The following is a 16,123-nucleotide window of genomic DNA, read 5'->3' as shown; positions in this document are numbered from 1 at the left end:
CGGTGTAACATGGCCGCTGCCCCTTGAGCGCGGCAGGTGCCCGGCAGGAGCTGGTCCTGTGAGTCGCTGGGGACAGGTGTACGGGGGCGGGGTCCAGGCCCAGGTTCCGAATCGGCGCGCGCGGCGGAGCGAGGCAGGCGGGCCGGGGCGGCGTGGCCCATGAGCCAGCGCCGGAGGCAGCGCGGAGCCGCAGACTCCCCTGGTCCCCGGCGCAGCCCGGGCAGTCGCGGGCTGAGGAGTCGCGGGGCTCCGGGGGGCACCCCGAGTTGCCACCATGAACCCCGAGAAGGACTTCGCGCCGCTCACGCCCAACATCGTGCGCGCCCTCAATGACAAGCTCTACGAAAAGCGGAAGGTGGCAGCGCTGGAGATCGAGAAGTGAGTGCCGCGGGCATCCAGGGTTGGGCGCGGGAGCGGAGGCGGGACCCGCCCCGGCTACGCGGGCGCCCAGCTCCCTGGGGGGACAGCGCACGCCTTTCTGCCAGTGTTGCCGCCCCAGGTCTAGCCTTCAGCGCTGTGTTCAAGAGCAGGAGATTGGGAGTCCCAGCTTTGCTTCTGACTGGCTGTGTGACTTGGGCCAAGTTATTTAACCCCCTGGTGCCCAAAAGGCTGCCGTGGGAATGAAGTGACATAAGGTATATGTAGTGCTTAAGGCTGCAGTGAGAATGAAGTGACATAATGTATGTGTTGAGCATACGGCTGCAGTGAGAATGAAGTGACATGACGTATGCTTAGTGCTTAGCACAGTGCCTGGCACATGCGTCCTCAGTGTGATGGGAGGGAGGTGGGAAGCATGAGAATTTGCTAACGAGTTGACCTGCCTTATTTCTGACTCATTCTGAGAAGTGAAAGGGACAGTTAGGTGACCACGTGGAAAAATCAGGTTCGAAACCTCAAGATCTCAAGGTTCAAAGGGCTGTTTACTTGATCTCTGTCATGTCACCCTTCCTTGCAAGTGGAAGTAGGAATAATTTGATCTTTCTTGCTTCTGCAGTCTTATTATATGTGTGTGTAACCATGATAGGACAGTGTGCTTTATTTCCCAGTGTACAAAACAAAATCTTTAACTGGCAATGTGTTATTACGATTTTTCTTCTACTGTTTTACGTTTTTGTTTTCTTCCAGTCAGATCTTTGTGATAAAGTCAGGTGGTTGAGTGGGGGATTTCAGAAGAGTGGAAAGACGCAGGCTGTGGAACTGCAAGAACACCAGCCTGGGAGTTACGGAATGTGGGTTGTATTTCTGCCCTGTCCGGTAGGGTAGCCATTGGCCATGTGTGGCTATTTACATTTAAATTATTGAAGGTAAAATTAAAAAATGTAATCCGGTTCCTCAGTCACACTGCCCGTATTTCAAATGCTCAGTAGCCACGTGCTATTTGGCTACCATAATGGACGGTGCATATTTTAAAACATTTTCATCATTGTAGAATGCTGTTGGACAGCTCTGATCTAGTCCATAATGTGACACTCATTCTTTTTTCTTTTTTATCCTCACTCAAGGATATGTTTTTTTATCAATTTGGGAGAGAGAGAAACATCGATGTGAGAAAGAATGATCAATATGAGAGTGAAACATCGATCAACTGCCTCCCACTTGCCCTCCAACTGGGGATCAAATCCAAAACCTAGGTATATGCCCTGACCGGGAACCGAACCAGCAACCTTTTGGCATAGGAGACAATGCTCCAACCAACTGAATCACCTGGCCAGGGCATGACATTCATTCTTTGACCTTGGGCAAATTCCTTAACTCACAGTTTCTTAACCTCAGCGCTATTGACATTTTGGAACAGATCATTCTTGGTAGTGGTGGGCTGCCCTGTGTATTATGGGAATTTGAGCAGCATCCCTGGTCTCTACCCACTAGATACCAATAGCACTCCATCAGTTGTGACAACCAAAGGTGTCTCCAGGCCTTGCCAAATGTCCCCTGGGGGTGCAAAATTGCCCAGATTGAGAACCACAGCCTGAACTGCTTTGCGTTTTAGTTTCCTCTTCAACTAAAGAGCTTGCACTTTGCTAAGAGGACCCTCCCATTCAGCTCTAACATTCAATATGTCCAGAACCACCTAGCTTCTTCTCTCATCAAGGACTAATTTCTTGACTGCTTCTTGATTATACCCTGACTGTCACTAATGCTGGCAACTCTCAATGTTGAGTATTGCTATACTGAGTAAGAGAGCAGAGGTGATGTATAGACATGCCTCCATGTCCATGGGTTCTATTGGCTTTGAAGATACATTGACATCTGGTTTTGTCCATCACTCACTCTGCTTCTCAGGAATGTCTGGTTTGATCATTGCTTGAATCATCTGTTGAGCCCCTGAATAGAGGCATTTCTCTCAGCACTATTGTTGCCTGCAGCACAACTTGTGTAAGTGCTTTCATTCTGCAAGCCGTCCTGTAAGGGTTTTGTTTTTAATTGGGTTCAATTTGTATTTGACATTGCCCTTGTTTTGTGGAATTTAGAGAAACCCCCAATGGCCTTAACTGAACTAGGAACTCCTTAAGAGCAGAAACCCTGTTGTATTTATCCTCAGCACTTAGCACAGCGTCTGGTGGTATTTGACAGTTGGCGTCTAAATGAATGGATGGCCATACATTTTCAGTGAGGAAATAACATTGCAGTCTAAGGGCTTTGCTAGTCAAAAGCGTAGCCCACAGACCGGCAGTATTGGGCTCTCCTCGGAGCTTGTTAGACAGAGATTCGCCAGCCTTCCCCCAGACCTGTGAATCAGAAGATGATTTTCACAGGATCCCTGGGTGATTTGTGTGCATGTGAAAGTTTGAGAAGCACTGGCCTAGAAGACCCTACAGTCAGTTTCTAGCCTTCAGTCATATTTGGGATGAGGAGTGTCCTGTTTGGTAAGTTCCTTAGACTATAGTAGCCCCCCCTTACCCACGTGGAATACGTTCCAAGACCTCCAGAGGATGCCTGGAACCGCAGGTAGTACCGAATTCCATATATACTAAGTTTTTTCCTGTAAATACATATGTGTGATAAAGTTTAGTTTATAAATGAGGCACAGTAAGAAATTAACAATAACTAATAATAAAATAGAACAATTATAATACACTGTATAAGGTTATGTGAATTTGGTCTCTCTCAAAATTTCTTATTGTACTGTACATATCGCTGTATACACTGGACAAAGGGATGATTCACGTCTCAGGCGGGACAGCACAGGATTTCACACTACTCAGAACGGCAAACAATTTAAAACTTATGGGTTGCTCATTTCTGGGATTTTCCGTTTAGTATTTTCAGACCACAGTTGACCACGGGTTACTGAAACTGTGGGATGTGAAATCGTGGATAAGGGGACCACTGTGCAGTCACAGTGGGATTTAGGACTTCAACATATGAATTGGAGGGGGCCACAAAATTCAGTCCATAACAGTGATTTTTTTTTAAGTTATCATGTGTTGCCCTAGCTGGTTTGGCTCAGTGATTAGAGCGTCGGCCTGTGGACTGAAGGGTCCCAGGTTCGATTCCAGTCAAGGGCACATGCCTGGGTTGCGGGCTCGACCCCCCAGTATGGGGCATGCAGGAGGCAGCCGATCAATGATTCTCTCTCATCATTGATGTTTCTATCTCTCTCTTCCTCTCCCTTCCTGTCTGAAATCAATAAAAAAAATATATTTTTAAAAAAATAAATAAAAAATAAAGTCAGCACATGTAAAGGGCTGTTTGCCTGATTTGTAGGGAGAAGGAGAGAGAAGCTTCCTTTTGTTTGACCATTGTACACCCCTCATCTCATTTATTTTGCATGACTGTCCTATGAGCTAGAAAGTGTTATCCCATTTCACAAATTTGGAAACAGACTCCTTGAGGTCAAGTAATCTTGAAGGTTTCACAGCTAGAACCTACTTTAAAAACCCAGGTTCATCTGGCTCAAAAGTTTTCCCAACCACAATGAGTAGTTTTCCCCAAAAAGGGAAGCCAGCTCCCCACAGAGCCTAAGGACGTCAGAAAAAAGCTGAGAGACCATGTGACGGGAGCCAGTGGGTGAGAGCTAGGGGCGAGTGAGATGCAGATACAGAGGCAGGCACGGCCTGGAGGCAGGTGAGAACCCCGCGCTTTATTCTCACTGCAAGTGGAAGCCAGCAGAGTGTGTTAGGAAGGAGAATGACTGACATTTTCGTGTTCTCTCTGGACCAGCATCGCCAACCATTGGTCCCCGGACCACCGGTGGTCTGTGAGATCCGAAAGGTTGGCGACCACTGCTCTGGACACTTGTGGGAATGTGAAGAGGGAAACCAGTTAGGAAGCCTGTGCCGAAGGCCAGGTGAGAGATACTGCAGGTGGCCTGGACGAGGGTGTTAGTGGCAGTGTAGACAGAGAAGTGGATGCACAGAAGACACACTGGAACACGGAGTTGACAAGACTTGTTGGAGGACTAGGTTGGAAGGGAAGCCATCAGGAAATGGGGGGAATCAAGGATGATTCTTAGGTATCTGTGGGAGCAACTGGGTGGAGGGTGACACTTCCTAGGATAGGAATCTGAGGGGTGACTGGGTTTGGGGTGTGAAATCAGGAACCTAATGCTCACCTAGGGATAGTAACATCATTCGTTCGTTCATTCATTCATTCATTCATTTACTCTGCATTGATTGACTGCTCCGTTCTTAACATTGGGACATCAGCTACAAACAAGACTGCCTTTAGGGAGCTTACAGTGTGTGCAGAGCAAGATACTGTGGGTTGGGGGCTGAATGAGGATTAGATGGAGGAGACCTGGCTTAGTGTGTATGTGTTGGCAGTGTGTGTGTCAGAGATCCCAATGTGTACACATTTTGACGACCAAGTCTGAAGATGGGTGAAGCCTCACCTCCAACCGAATCGCCTTCTTGATGCTGATGGGTTTGGAGGGTTGGAAGTACACTTGCAGGCTATAGTCAGCCTTGGGGGGGATGGTGCCCTGCAGCAGGGACACGGAGAAGTCCTCCCAGGTGCTCCAGGCCAGGCCATGGGGGGAGAGGGGGCTGTGACTGGAGAACTACTTTGGATTCTTTTCTGCAGCGACCAAAAGACATTTTGTCAGTTTCTAATGATTTTGTTATAATAGGTCAGAGGAAGCACTTCTGGTTCTTTCCATTATAGCTTGGTTCACTGATGAATATTTATCAGGGAATGGGGCCTGATGATATTGTTCAAAAAGGGGACATATATTTCATATTAAAATTTTCACACTTGAGCCCTGGCTGGATGGGTTCAATTGGTTGGAGCATCATGCCATACCAAAGGTTTCAGGTTTAATCCCAGGTCAGGGTGAGTACGGGAGGCAACTGATCCATGTTTCTCTCTCACATCAATGTTTGTTTTTCTCTTTCTCCCTATCTCTCTCCTCCTCCCCCTTTCCTCTCACTCTAAAATCGATTTTTAAAAGCCATATCTTTGGGTGAGTATTTTTTTTTAAATGTTTTCACACTTGAACATCTCCGTGGTTGTTTTAACTGCCACTTTCAGTTTTCCAAAGTCCATCTGCTCAGGTGACAGAGCCAATACTGCATATGGTATTTCAACGAGGGATTGAAATTCTGAATAAGAGAGGGTGATGGCAGACCTCTCAGACACTAAAAATGCCGAGATGGGTGCTTGGCTCAACTGAAGGACCCCTAGACTCTAGAATCTCAAGACCGGGCTGTGTTCCGTGACCAGGATCAGATGGCTAAATGTGTGAGCCTGTTGTGCACAATCCTGGAGAGCTTTTACCCCCACAGGCTCGCTCTAACATGCTCCACACAGTTTTCTAAAGGATACGGCACTTAGGCTAAGATTTTAGAGTGGCTGTTTCAGGTTTTGTGGGCTCTCAATTTCAGGGAATATAGTCTGATCAGTCCTGACAAAAAGTTGGTCAGACCCAGGCTGTGCTCTCCAGGAGAGTTGAGTGTGGGGAGAAATACCAGCAGGCACTCAGCTCGCTCTGTTGAGGGTGCTTTTTGCTCCGCTTGGGGTACTGTGTTGCACAGGGTGGTGGCTGGGCCCCCTCACTGCAGCTGGAGGAGATGATGCCCCTCTTGGTAACCAGGAATGCCAAGTCTCTAGTGTTCCTGAACGTTGAGTTCCAAAAGCCCACAGATGGAGATGCCCAGGCCATGCCCTTTGAGAACACTGAAGCCCAGGAGTCAGCTTGTGGGATTAGAGCTTCCGAATCATGGGTTCTTGCTTGCTGGTGGTGGGCGTGGGGAACAGGGATCCCTGGCACTCTGTGATTAGATAAAGGTTGAACTGTTCTTTGGAGCCTACCCCCTCTGTGGGGAGACATACTTATTACCAAGTGGCTTAAGGCAATTTTTGGAGTGTGGGTCAGAACTCCACCCACTCAGCTCTGTATTAGCAGTGGGATTCTCAGCAAGCCTGTTTGACTTGGCCTGGATCACAGGGTATTTTAAATTGAGAAGTTTCGCCCAGCTAGTGTTGCCCAGTGGTTGAGCATCGACCTATGAACCAGGAGGTCACAGTTTGATTTCTGGTCAGAGCACATGCGTGGGTTGCAGGCTTCATCCCCGAAGGGGGGCATACAGAAGGCAGCCATGATTCTCTCTCATCATTGATGTTTCTATCTATCTCTCCCTCTCCCTTCCTCTCTGAAATCAATTTTTCTTTAAAGTAAATTGAGAAATTTCTCCATTGTTGCTCTGTGGGGCCCACACTCCCATATAGCAGATCTGGGAACCTAAGGGCCTCCCCTTCCCAGCCAGGGCATGGGCTTCCCAGTTTGCTTCCTGTGTGGGCAAATTCACCACACCCTGTCTTACATCCCTTGGCCTTTTCACTTGTACCTCCTGCCTGGCCCCTGCAAGCATTTGAGTTGGTGAACTCTGGTTTAACCTCCCTGATCCTCAGTTTCCTCCTTTTAAATAAATGCACCTTGAAAACATTACGCTAAATGAAAGAAGCCATCACAAAAGGCTGTGTATTGTATGGTTTTATTTATATGAAATATCTAGAATAGGCAAATCCATAGACAGAGTAGATGAGTAGTTGGTTGCCTAGGGCTTAGTGGGAGGGTGTTAGGGGAAAATGAGGAGTGACTTGTAATGGGTACAGGGTTTATTTTTAGGATGATAAAAATGTTCTAAAATTGTGGTAATGGTTGCACAACTTTATGAACATACTAAGAACCACTGAATTGTACATATTAAAAGAATGGACTTATGGTGTGTCAGTTATATCTTAGTTTTAAAAAATAAGAATGCCTATAGTATTTTGTTACAGTGTGAGGGAAGCACCCATTAAGTTGTCCCAATTGTCACGTGAAATCCAACATGTCTCCTGCTGTCTCTGACTTGGCTCTCCTTTATAGTTTCCCCACTGATTATATCTAATTAATGCCTAGTATATGTTGTCAGCTAACTCTTAGGCCTTTCCAGCAGGCCTTTGGCCCTTCCTCAGAGGCAGGTGTTCTGCTTTTCCCATTCAATTATTGGAGACTAGTGAGCAAATGGAAGCCAAATTACTTAAACGATCAGTAGATGGAGGAGACATTTACCTAGATTCTCTTTGGGAAATTGCTGTCTGAATATGCCGTCTGAGTACAGCATGTTACTTAGAGAACTGGGATGGATAATTGGACCTGCCAGGGGGAAAAAAGGCAGGGGCCCCAAATCCATGCTGTAAGTTTTATGACACAGGAATAAACACAACTCTGGATTTATCTTTTTCTATTATTTTTAGAACCAGGAGCATAGAAGGTTCTCAGTCAACATTGAGTGAATGAGCCTGATCTTGTGTGGTGTGTATACGATCACAGTTTGTTTCTTTAATTCTGACTTTGCACTAATCCTATATAATAAAAGGCTAATATGCAAATCGACCAAAAGGTGGAACAACCAATCGCTATGACACACAGTGACCACCAGGGGGCAGATGCTCAATGCAGGAGCTACCCCCTGGTGGTCAGTGCACTCCCACAGGGTGAGCGCCACTTAGCCAGAAGCCAGTTTCACGGCTGGCAAGCGCAGCGGTGATGGCGGGAACCTCTCCTACCTCCACTCAGACATCCCCCAAGGGCTCCCCGACTGTGAGAGGGCACAGGCTGGGCTGAGGGACCCCCCCCCCGAGTGCACGAATTTCGTGCACTGGGCCTCTAGTACTGTTATATGAGCACTAGAGGCCCGGTACATGGATTCGTGCACTGGTGGGGTCCCTCAGCCTGGCCTGTGCCCTCGCACAATCCAGGACCCCTCAGGGGATATCAGATAGCTAGTTTCAGCCCGAACCCTGCAGGCCTGATCCAGACAGGAGGGAGCCCGATCCCCGCAGGCCAGATCCAGACAGGAGGGAGCCCAATCCCTGCAGGCCAGATCCAGACAGGAGGGAGCCCGATCCCCGCAGGCCGGATCCAGACAGGAGGGAGCCCGATCCCCGTAGGCCAGATCCAGACAGAAGGGAGCCCGATCCCCGCAGGCCGGATCCAGACAGGTGGGAGCCCGATCCCCACAGGCCGGATCCAGACAGGAAGGAGCCTGACCCTGTGCGTTGAGCATCTGTCCCCTAGTGGTCAGTGTGCATCATAGTAACCGGTTTACTGGTCATTCGGTTGCTTAGGCTTTATATATATATATATATATATATTTATATAGATATATATATAGACTAGAGGCCTGGTGCACAAATTTGTGCACGGGTAGGGTCCCTCTGGGTGGCCTGCAGCGATCAGGCCAAAACCCACAGTCCAACGCCGCCTGCAGCTCCTACCTGCTGTCCCTGCTCATCCCAGCCCCACTGTGCCTGCCGCAGGCTTGTGCCCATTCAGTCCCGATCTGGAGAGGCTTCTGCTGCCACAGCAGTGCTCACCAACCATGAGCCCTGTGTCTGGCGTCCTCCCAAGGGGAATGGCCTGCGGGACCGGGCTGAAACCAGCTCTCTGACAATCCCCAGAGGGGTCCCGGATTGTGAGAGGGCTCAGGCCAGGCTGAGGGACCCCACCAGTGCATTATCGGGTAGGGGAGGGGTCACGGGAGAGCTCCAGGGCAGTCCGGCCCATCTCACTCAGTCCTGATCAGCCGGACCCCAGCAGCAAGCTAACCTACAGGTCGGAGCATCTGCCCCCTGGTGGTCAGTGCATGTCATAGCAACTGGTCAACCAGTCAGCTGTCTGCCCCCTGGTGGTCAGTGCATGTCATAGCAAGCGGTTGAGCAGCTTTAGCATATCATTAGCATATTATGCTTTGATTGGTTGTTCAGTTGTTCTGCCATTTGGTCTATTTGCATATTACCCTTTTATTATATAGGACTAGAGGCCCGGTGCACAAAATTTGCCTGCACCCTCTCCAGTCTGGGACCCCCGGTAGGATCAGGCCTAAACGGGCAGTCAGACATCCCTCTCACAATCCAGGACTGCTGGCTCCCAACTGCTCGCCTGATTGCCCCTAACCATTTCTGCCTGCCAGCCTGACCACCCCCTAACCACTCCCCTGCCAGCCTGATTGATGCCTAACTTCTCCCCTGCCAGCCTGTTTGCCCCTAACTGCCCTCCCCTGCAGGCCTGGTCACCCCTAACTGCCCTCCCCTGCAGGCCTAGTCCCCCCAACTGCCCTTCCCTGCAGGCCTGGTCGCTCCCAACTTCCCTCCTCTGCTGGCCTGGTCACCCCTAACTGCCCTCCCCTGCATGTTTGATCGCCCCCAACTGCCCTCCCTTGCAGGCCTGGTCGCTCCCAACTTCCCTCCTCTGCTGGCCTGGTCACCCCTAACTGCCCTCCCCTGCATGTTTGATCGCCCCCAACTGCCCTCCCTTGCAGGCCTGGTCCCTCCCAACATCACCCCTGCTGGCCTGATCACCCACAGCTGCCCTCCCTTGCAGGCCTGAACCCTCCCAACTGCCTTCCCCTGCTGGCCTGATCACCCACAACTGCCCTCCCTTGCAGACCTGGTCCCTCCCAACTGCCCTCCCCTGCTGGCCATCTTGTGTCCACATGGGGGCAGCCATCTTTGACCACATGGGGGCAGCCATCTTGTGTGTTGGAGTGATGGTCAATTTGCATATTGCTCTTTTATTAGATGGGATGTGCAATGCACAGTTCATTACATGCACTATCTTCTTTAATTCTCCCAAAACAGGCAAAATCATGGAAATTATTAGCCCCACCTTTCGACCAAGGTTGTCTCCTCTGAAGGCATAGGAACATGAATGCAGTGGCAAAAACCTCTGCCACGTACTGGCTGGGACATTTGGACATCACCAAATAAAAAGGGATTGGGGTGAAATGAAATAGTCAACGTAAAGTGCCTGGCACCCAGTAGGCATCCAGCAGATGGGAGCTCTGACATGTGAGGAAGGGGACAGTATAGCATAGTGGATAAGATTTTAGACCTTGGCGTCAGAAAAACCTAGGTTTCATGCCTCCACCTACCATCTGTAAGTGGTGTAATCCCGAGTGTTTCTGAATGTCTCTGAGCCTCAGTTTCTCCATCTGTAAAGTGGGTATTAGAGTATCACCTAATTCAGTGGTTGGTTGAAGGCTTAAATTAGGTAATGCATGTGAAGCATCTAGCACATTACTTGGATATAGTAAGTGCTCAGCAAATGATTACCTATTTCCTACCTTCACAGTAGAAACAGCCCTAGGGCCCCATGTCAAAGGACCTCATCTGTACTCGCTGACCAGTGTGGGGAAATGTGTGGGGAAAGCTGCATCTCACTCAGGGCCACCGTGCAGCTGAACTGGTTTAGGAGATGGGAGAGAGGAGCTGGGCCACAGCTGAAAGGGCATGGGCTTTGTAGGTGCATCAAGGGTTCTGATCCTCCATGACCTCAGGAAAAGGACTCGCTTTCCCTGAGGCAGGGTTTCAGGGGTCCAGTGAGGGACTGTGGTTGTGTTGCTGAGATGATGACCCCAGGCTCTCCTTTGGCTGATGATGATTCTGAAGGTCGTACCCTGCCTGTGGCTCCTCCTCCTATCAGGGAGCGGGTGGGTGGTGTGGCACTTTGCACTGTGGGGTTGGGGCCTATCACAGGCTTGGGGAAAGGTGGCTTCTACGGTCCTGGGACACCTCTGGCCAGTGGAGAATGGAGGCGCTCTGCCACCTCCATGGGCACTTCGGCAGCCAGCGTTCTCAACGTGAGAGGAAGCAGTCTCTCTCTGACAGATGAAACAGTGACGCCTGTGACCTTTACGTCAATGAAGGTCCCAGGCATTTGTGAGCGTGAAAGTCTCTGAGCCAAGTATTAACTTCAAAACTAGTTCGGCTTCAGACCCCCCACCTGTGGCTCGCCACCGGGAGATGAAAGAGGAGACGGTGTGGTCTTTTGAAGAGAGACGAGGCGGGCCCTTGTTCTGCCGCCCTTTGTAGTTGCGCTCTTCCCTCTCCATGTGCCTGGGAAGCAGAGGCCAGGTCCTGCTGACGGGCAGCTTTGGAGCCCCTGGAGAAGGCTTAGAGCACCCTTCACCCCTGGGCAGATGTCCTTCAGGGCCATTCTCAGTGTGCATTTTGGGATCCCGGTAAAGATAACTTGAATTATGCCCTACCTGGTTTGGCTCAGTGGATAGAACCAGCAAACTGAAGGGTCCCGGTCAGGGGCACATGCCCAGTCTGCAGGCTCGATCCCAGTAGGGGGCGTGCAGGAGGCAGCCAATCAATGATGCTCATCTTTGATGTTTCTCTCTCTCCCTCTTCCATCCTCTCTGAAATCAATAAAAATATATATTTTTTTAAAAAGATAACTTGAGTTATAACACTAAGGGCTTAGGACCATTTGAAAACAGTACTGATTACCCCAACAGGTTAGATTTAGCTTAGCAGATCCCCCCTCTAGTGTCACCAGCGCGGCAGCAGAGCTTTGCCTGTGTTTGCCCTGCAAGTTGTGCCGTCCTGCAGCCTGCTGGCTGTCACGGATCCATCCCCGGTGGGTGCTTACTGATTCTTCACTCACTGTGTTCAGAGATGCAGGAATCCCGGCGCCGGTCTGTCCTCAGGGAGCTGTGGAGACAGAAATGTACGCAGGAGAAGGAATCGGTGGCTTCACCAGTGCCTCATTGGGCCCAAAATGAGGGGTCCTGAGTCCTTCAGTGTTCCGAGGAGTGAGCTCTTCCTGGGATGGTCAGGAAAAGTGGGGTGGATTTGAGCTGGGCTCTGAGGCTGGGTAGGATGTGGGGCAGAAGGGAAGTGTGTAAGGAGTAGAATGAGCTGGGCCCAGAGAGAAGGCGAGTCTGGCTGGAGTGGAAAGTGATGCTGGGCGTCTGGGCGTTGAGACTAGAGAGGGAAGCCTGGCCCTGAGTGCCAGGTAAGGAGTGTGGGCTTGATTCATGGCACAGCCCTTCCTGCTGTGGCCCAGAGGTTGGCTCAGAGCTCTCTGAGCAGATGGTATTGGTGAGAACGTGTTCTCACAGTTTCCCCTCCAGAGGGAACCACTGTCAGTGTTTGTCTTGTCTTCCTGGACATGAGACTTTTCTGTTCCTAAGTTCAAGGTGCAGACAGTAGAGACTTGGGGTTCTGGGACCTCAGGATTTCAGTAGTGGCCTGGGGTGTCCTGAGTTAAGCCCTGGATTCAGGGTGGACGAGGCCTTCCAGCTGATGTAGAGCAAATGAGAAAGGTGCTGCTGGGCCTGCACAGTTGGGGAAGTGGTAAGCACAAAGATCCCCCTTCCCCATCTCCTCCCAGAGAACCCATTGCTCTTACAAGCTGTCACCCCAACATTACAGCCCTGTTCCTCATACTCTCACCATTCAGTCCTGTAAGACTTTGTGGTCCTCAGAGCTCCCTAAACACCATTCAAATCCGCACCGCTCACCATTGCAGATCACTCTTACCTTCCGGGGCTCCTTACTGCCACCAGAATTCAATTCCAGTTCCTTGGCCCAGCAGCGTCCCCAGCCCTGACCCCACCTCTCCTGCACCTGTGCCCCTTACTCTGCCAAACCAAATGCCTCTCCCATCCTCTGAGCCTTTGTTCATGCTGTTCCTCTGTCTGGGCTGCTTGGTCCTGAACAACTCCGGAATGAACACCTACTCATCCCTCGGAACCCCACTCAAATGCTAGCCCTCACGAAGCCACACCTAATTCCCTTCCCTCCAGAGATACTAGTCATTCTCTTTCCTGCCTGTCCCCTCCTCACCTTGCACTCTCCTCACCACTGGTGTTTTCTTTCTCTGCTTTGCACGAACCTTGTGAACTCTTATGTTCTCTCCCCACACTCCACCTGAGCCTCTCGAGGGCAGGAAATGTATCCCGGAGGCTCGGGAAGAGTGCCCTTCCCAGTCGCTCGCTCCCATCCCTGGTGCTGCTCTGCCCTGTGCAGAGCAGAAACATGGCCCGGCCTCCTTGGGTGTGCTCTTGGCAGGCAGAGTTCCCAGCAGGCTGTCAGGGCTGCAGGGGAGGCCAGCTGTCTCAGGGGCCTTGATGATTTCCCCCTGGACTCCTCAAGAACAAGGAAACAAAGGTTCTAGATTTTTGTGGAATACAAGTCGTTCTCAGCTCTCAGACTATTCACTAATTCTTTAGGCAGTGTGAGATCTCAAATTCAACCTCCTAGGATTTAAAAAGTTTGCTGCTGCATTGGCCGGGAATCGAACCCGGGCCTCCCGCGTGGCAGGCGAGAATTCTACCACTGAACCACCAATGCTCCAGCTGTCAGCAGCTGTGTGAGCACCTCCCTTTAATTCCAGTCCTGACTGGATATATACTGACTCAAAACATAAGGCCAGGCTCTAAACCTGCCACATCAGCACAGCTGGAAGAACAGGAAGCTTATGTTACGGCAGAGGAGAGAGAGAGAGAGAGAGAGAGAGAGAGAGAGAGAGAGAGAGAGAGAGAGAGAGAGAGAGAGAGAGAGAGCTCTTGCGCTTGATGTGCCTTCAGACCTCAGGACAGAAACTAGAGCTCAAGTCCTCAGTAGCAAAAAGCACATTGCAACTTGGTTGACTTTCTCCCCTCTGATGTCTCTAAGGGGTGGGTCCTCCCATTCCGTGTTCACGTTTGTTGAGCTGTTTTAAGGTTCTCGGATTTCACCACAGTTTCCTGCTGGAAGCTGGCCAAGGTTGAGGGGGCGCAGCAGGAAACCCCTCACTGGTGAAGGACATGAAGGCCTCGGTCCCACAGCCAGCAGTGCCTCTGGAGAACCCTAATGCTGTTCATGCACTGGCTGAGGAGGGAAGTTGGTTAGATTCACAGCCCTGGGGCTGCTGCAGGCCCGGCAAGGTTGAGATCCAGCGGGATCTCTGTGTGAGGAGGAAACCTGCCAGGGAAAGGCAAAAAGAACAGCACTGCATTGGCCGGGAATCGAACCCGGGCCTCCCGCGTGGCAGGCGAGAATTCTACCACTGAACCACCAATGCTCCAGCTATTTGCTGATGCATCTTCAGGGCTTTTCTCAAGGGACTGTATCTTATTGAGGCACAGAAGAGGCCTAGCAGATGTCGGCCTCACCTGGCTGGTTTGTCCTGTTTGGAAAGCCGGACTGGTTTATATAGAACCACCCTTGCTGGGCCTTATACTGCTTTGGGAGGGGCGGGGGAACCTATGAAACTGACATTGAGTTTACACCCGGAGGCCCTTGATTTATCCAGAACCTCAGTACAGTAGGTCCTTGGGTTACGTTAGAGATCCGTTCCTACGGCGCAACGTCACACGATTTTCTCCGTAAGTCGGAACCCACCTACATAAGCACCTACGTCACTCACATGGAGCACATACACAGCAGTAATGAAGTGAAACAGTAAAAAAAAGTTAAAAGAAAGATAACAATTCCTGACCTTTACTTGTGGTAAATAAATAATAAACATAAAGCACATATGTACCTACGTCGAAATGACCGAACTTTTTTTATAAAGAAATGGGAGATGGCGACGTAACCTCGAAACGACGTGACATACGTCGAGTCCAACGTAACCCGAGGACTGTCTGTACCTGGATGGACTTGGTGGAATCTCATTCTCGAAAGATCAAAGGAAGAGGCACCTCACAGGCCATTGCACAGCCCCTTCCTGTCATGCCCAGCTCTGCTCTCACATCCACCGGCTCAGGAACCAGCCAGTTTGTTCACCTGTTCGCACAGTGCCCGGCACAGAATAGGTGCCCCATTCAGCTTGCTGCATTAAATCTTTATCAAACCCTGCCCAACCCCTCATTGAACAACGTTTTTGCAGGCATGGTCACTGCCTCATAGGGTGGCACATTTATCTTTGGACAGCCCTAATTACTAGCAGGTTCCTGACACTGAGCAGGAACCACATAGATTAATTGATACCTTTCGGACTTGATGTTCTTTAAAATTCTTCAAGCAAACTTGCCATTTATGCAACAGGCAAGCAGTGTACCTGCCATGATGGGCACAAAGTGATCAGACAGAGTCTAGGCAGCTGCTTTGAAAAGTCCCTAATCCCTAGACCGCCCTCATCCCACCTTCACCTGCTACACTGGTCCCTCCCCATCCATCTCGGGCTTCTTAATACTCTTTCTGAAGGACATAGTGTCTCGGCCTTAGTGTCCACTGGGGTCTGAAAACAGAGACTGGTCCCCGATGGACCTGAGCCTCCTCTATTCTCCTCCACTCAGGGCAGGGCTGCCTTGGGAGCATCCCCTATTGACTATGTGAACACCTACTCAGCCCTCAGACCACAGGCGCCATGAGCTCAGACCTCCCTCCTCCCTATTAGCGTCCCTCACCAGGCAGACACCTCAGAGCCATACCTATGCTTCCTCTCCCGTGTTACATGGGCTTCTCATGCTTTTCTGTAGAAAGTAAAACAGTCCCTCCCTGTTCTTTCCCATGCCTCGGCCATACTGCAGCCTCTCCTTCCTGACCCTCATGGCTGTGGGGCTCTCCTGTGGGGGTTTTCAGTTTCCTTCTGTCAGCCCAGCCTTCCCGGGCTGCCCCCAGAAGCACTGCATTTCAGCACAGATCTGAGCGAGTCACCCCATTGCTGGCAAACTGCACCGGCTTGTCGTTTCCTTTAACTGTCTGGTCACTCCTTCCACACACCAGACTCCTCGTCCTTCCCTAAGCATGCATGTCTTTTCAGAGCTCCTTGCCTCTGCTTCCCTTCCCTGAGATAGGACGCCATGCCTTCCTATCCCTTTACCCGAAAAATGCCTATTGATCTTCCTAAGATATGACTCAAATGGCACCTGCCAGTCAGCCCAAGAAAGTCAGCCCATGCATTTATCTTGCTTCT

The 16,123-nt window shown here is 50.5% G+C and overlaps 1 protein-coding gene and 2 non-coding genes across 4 annotated transcripts in view; 1 reads left to right on the top strand and 2 right to left on the bottom strand.

Annotated features, from left to right (window-relative positions):
* Window positions 1-16,123, top strand: part of VAC14 (VAC14 component of PIKFYVE complex) — a 95,443-nt gene continuing 79,320 nt past the window's right edge. For both annotated transcript variants that reach the window (XM_054710836.1, XM_008139987.3), the window contains exon 1: window positions 1-378. In XM_054710836.1, the coding sequence (XP_054566811.1) occupies window positions 275-378 (104 nt within the window). In that variant the 5' untranslated portion in view covers window positions 1-274. The remainder of the gene's footprint in view (window positions 379-16,123) is intronic.
* Window positions 13,502-13,572, bottom strand: TRNAG-GCC (transfer RNA glycine (anticodon GCC)). The gene has a single exon. It is a non-coding gene; the product is annotated as a tRNA-Gly (tRNA).
* TRNAG-GCC (transfer RNA glycine (anticodon GCC)) lies at window positions 14,214-14,284 on the bottom strand. The gene has a single exon. It is a non-coding gene; the product is annotated as a tRNA-Gly (tRNA).

This window comes from Eptesicus fuscus, chromosome 21 (assembly GCF_027574615.1).
Source record: "Eptesicus fuscus isolate TK198812 chromosome 21, DD_ASM_mEF_20220401, whole genome shotgun sequence".
NCBI classification, from domain to species: Eukaryota; Metazoa; Chordata; class Mammalia; order Chiroptera; family Vespertilionidae; genus Eptesicus; species Eptesicus fuscus.
This window is presented reverse-complemented; position numbering and strand designations above follow the sequence as displayed.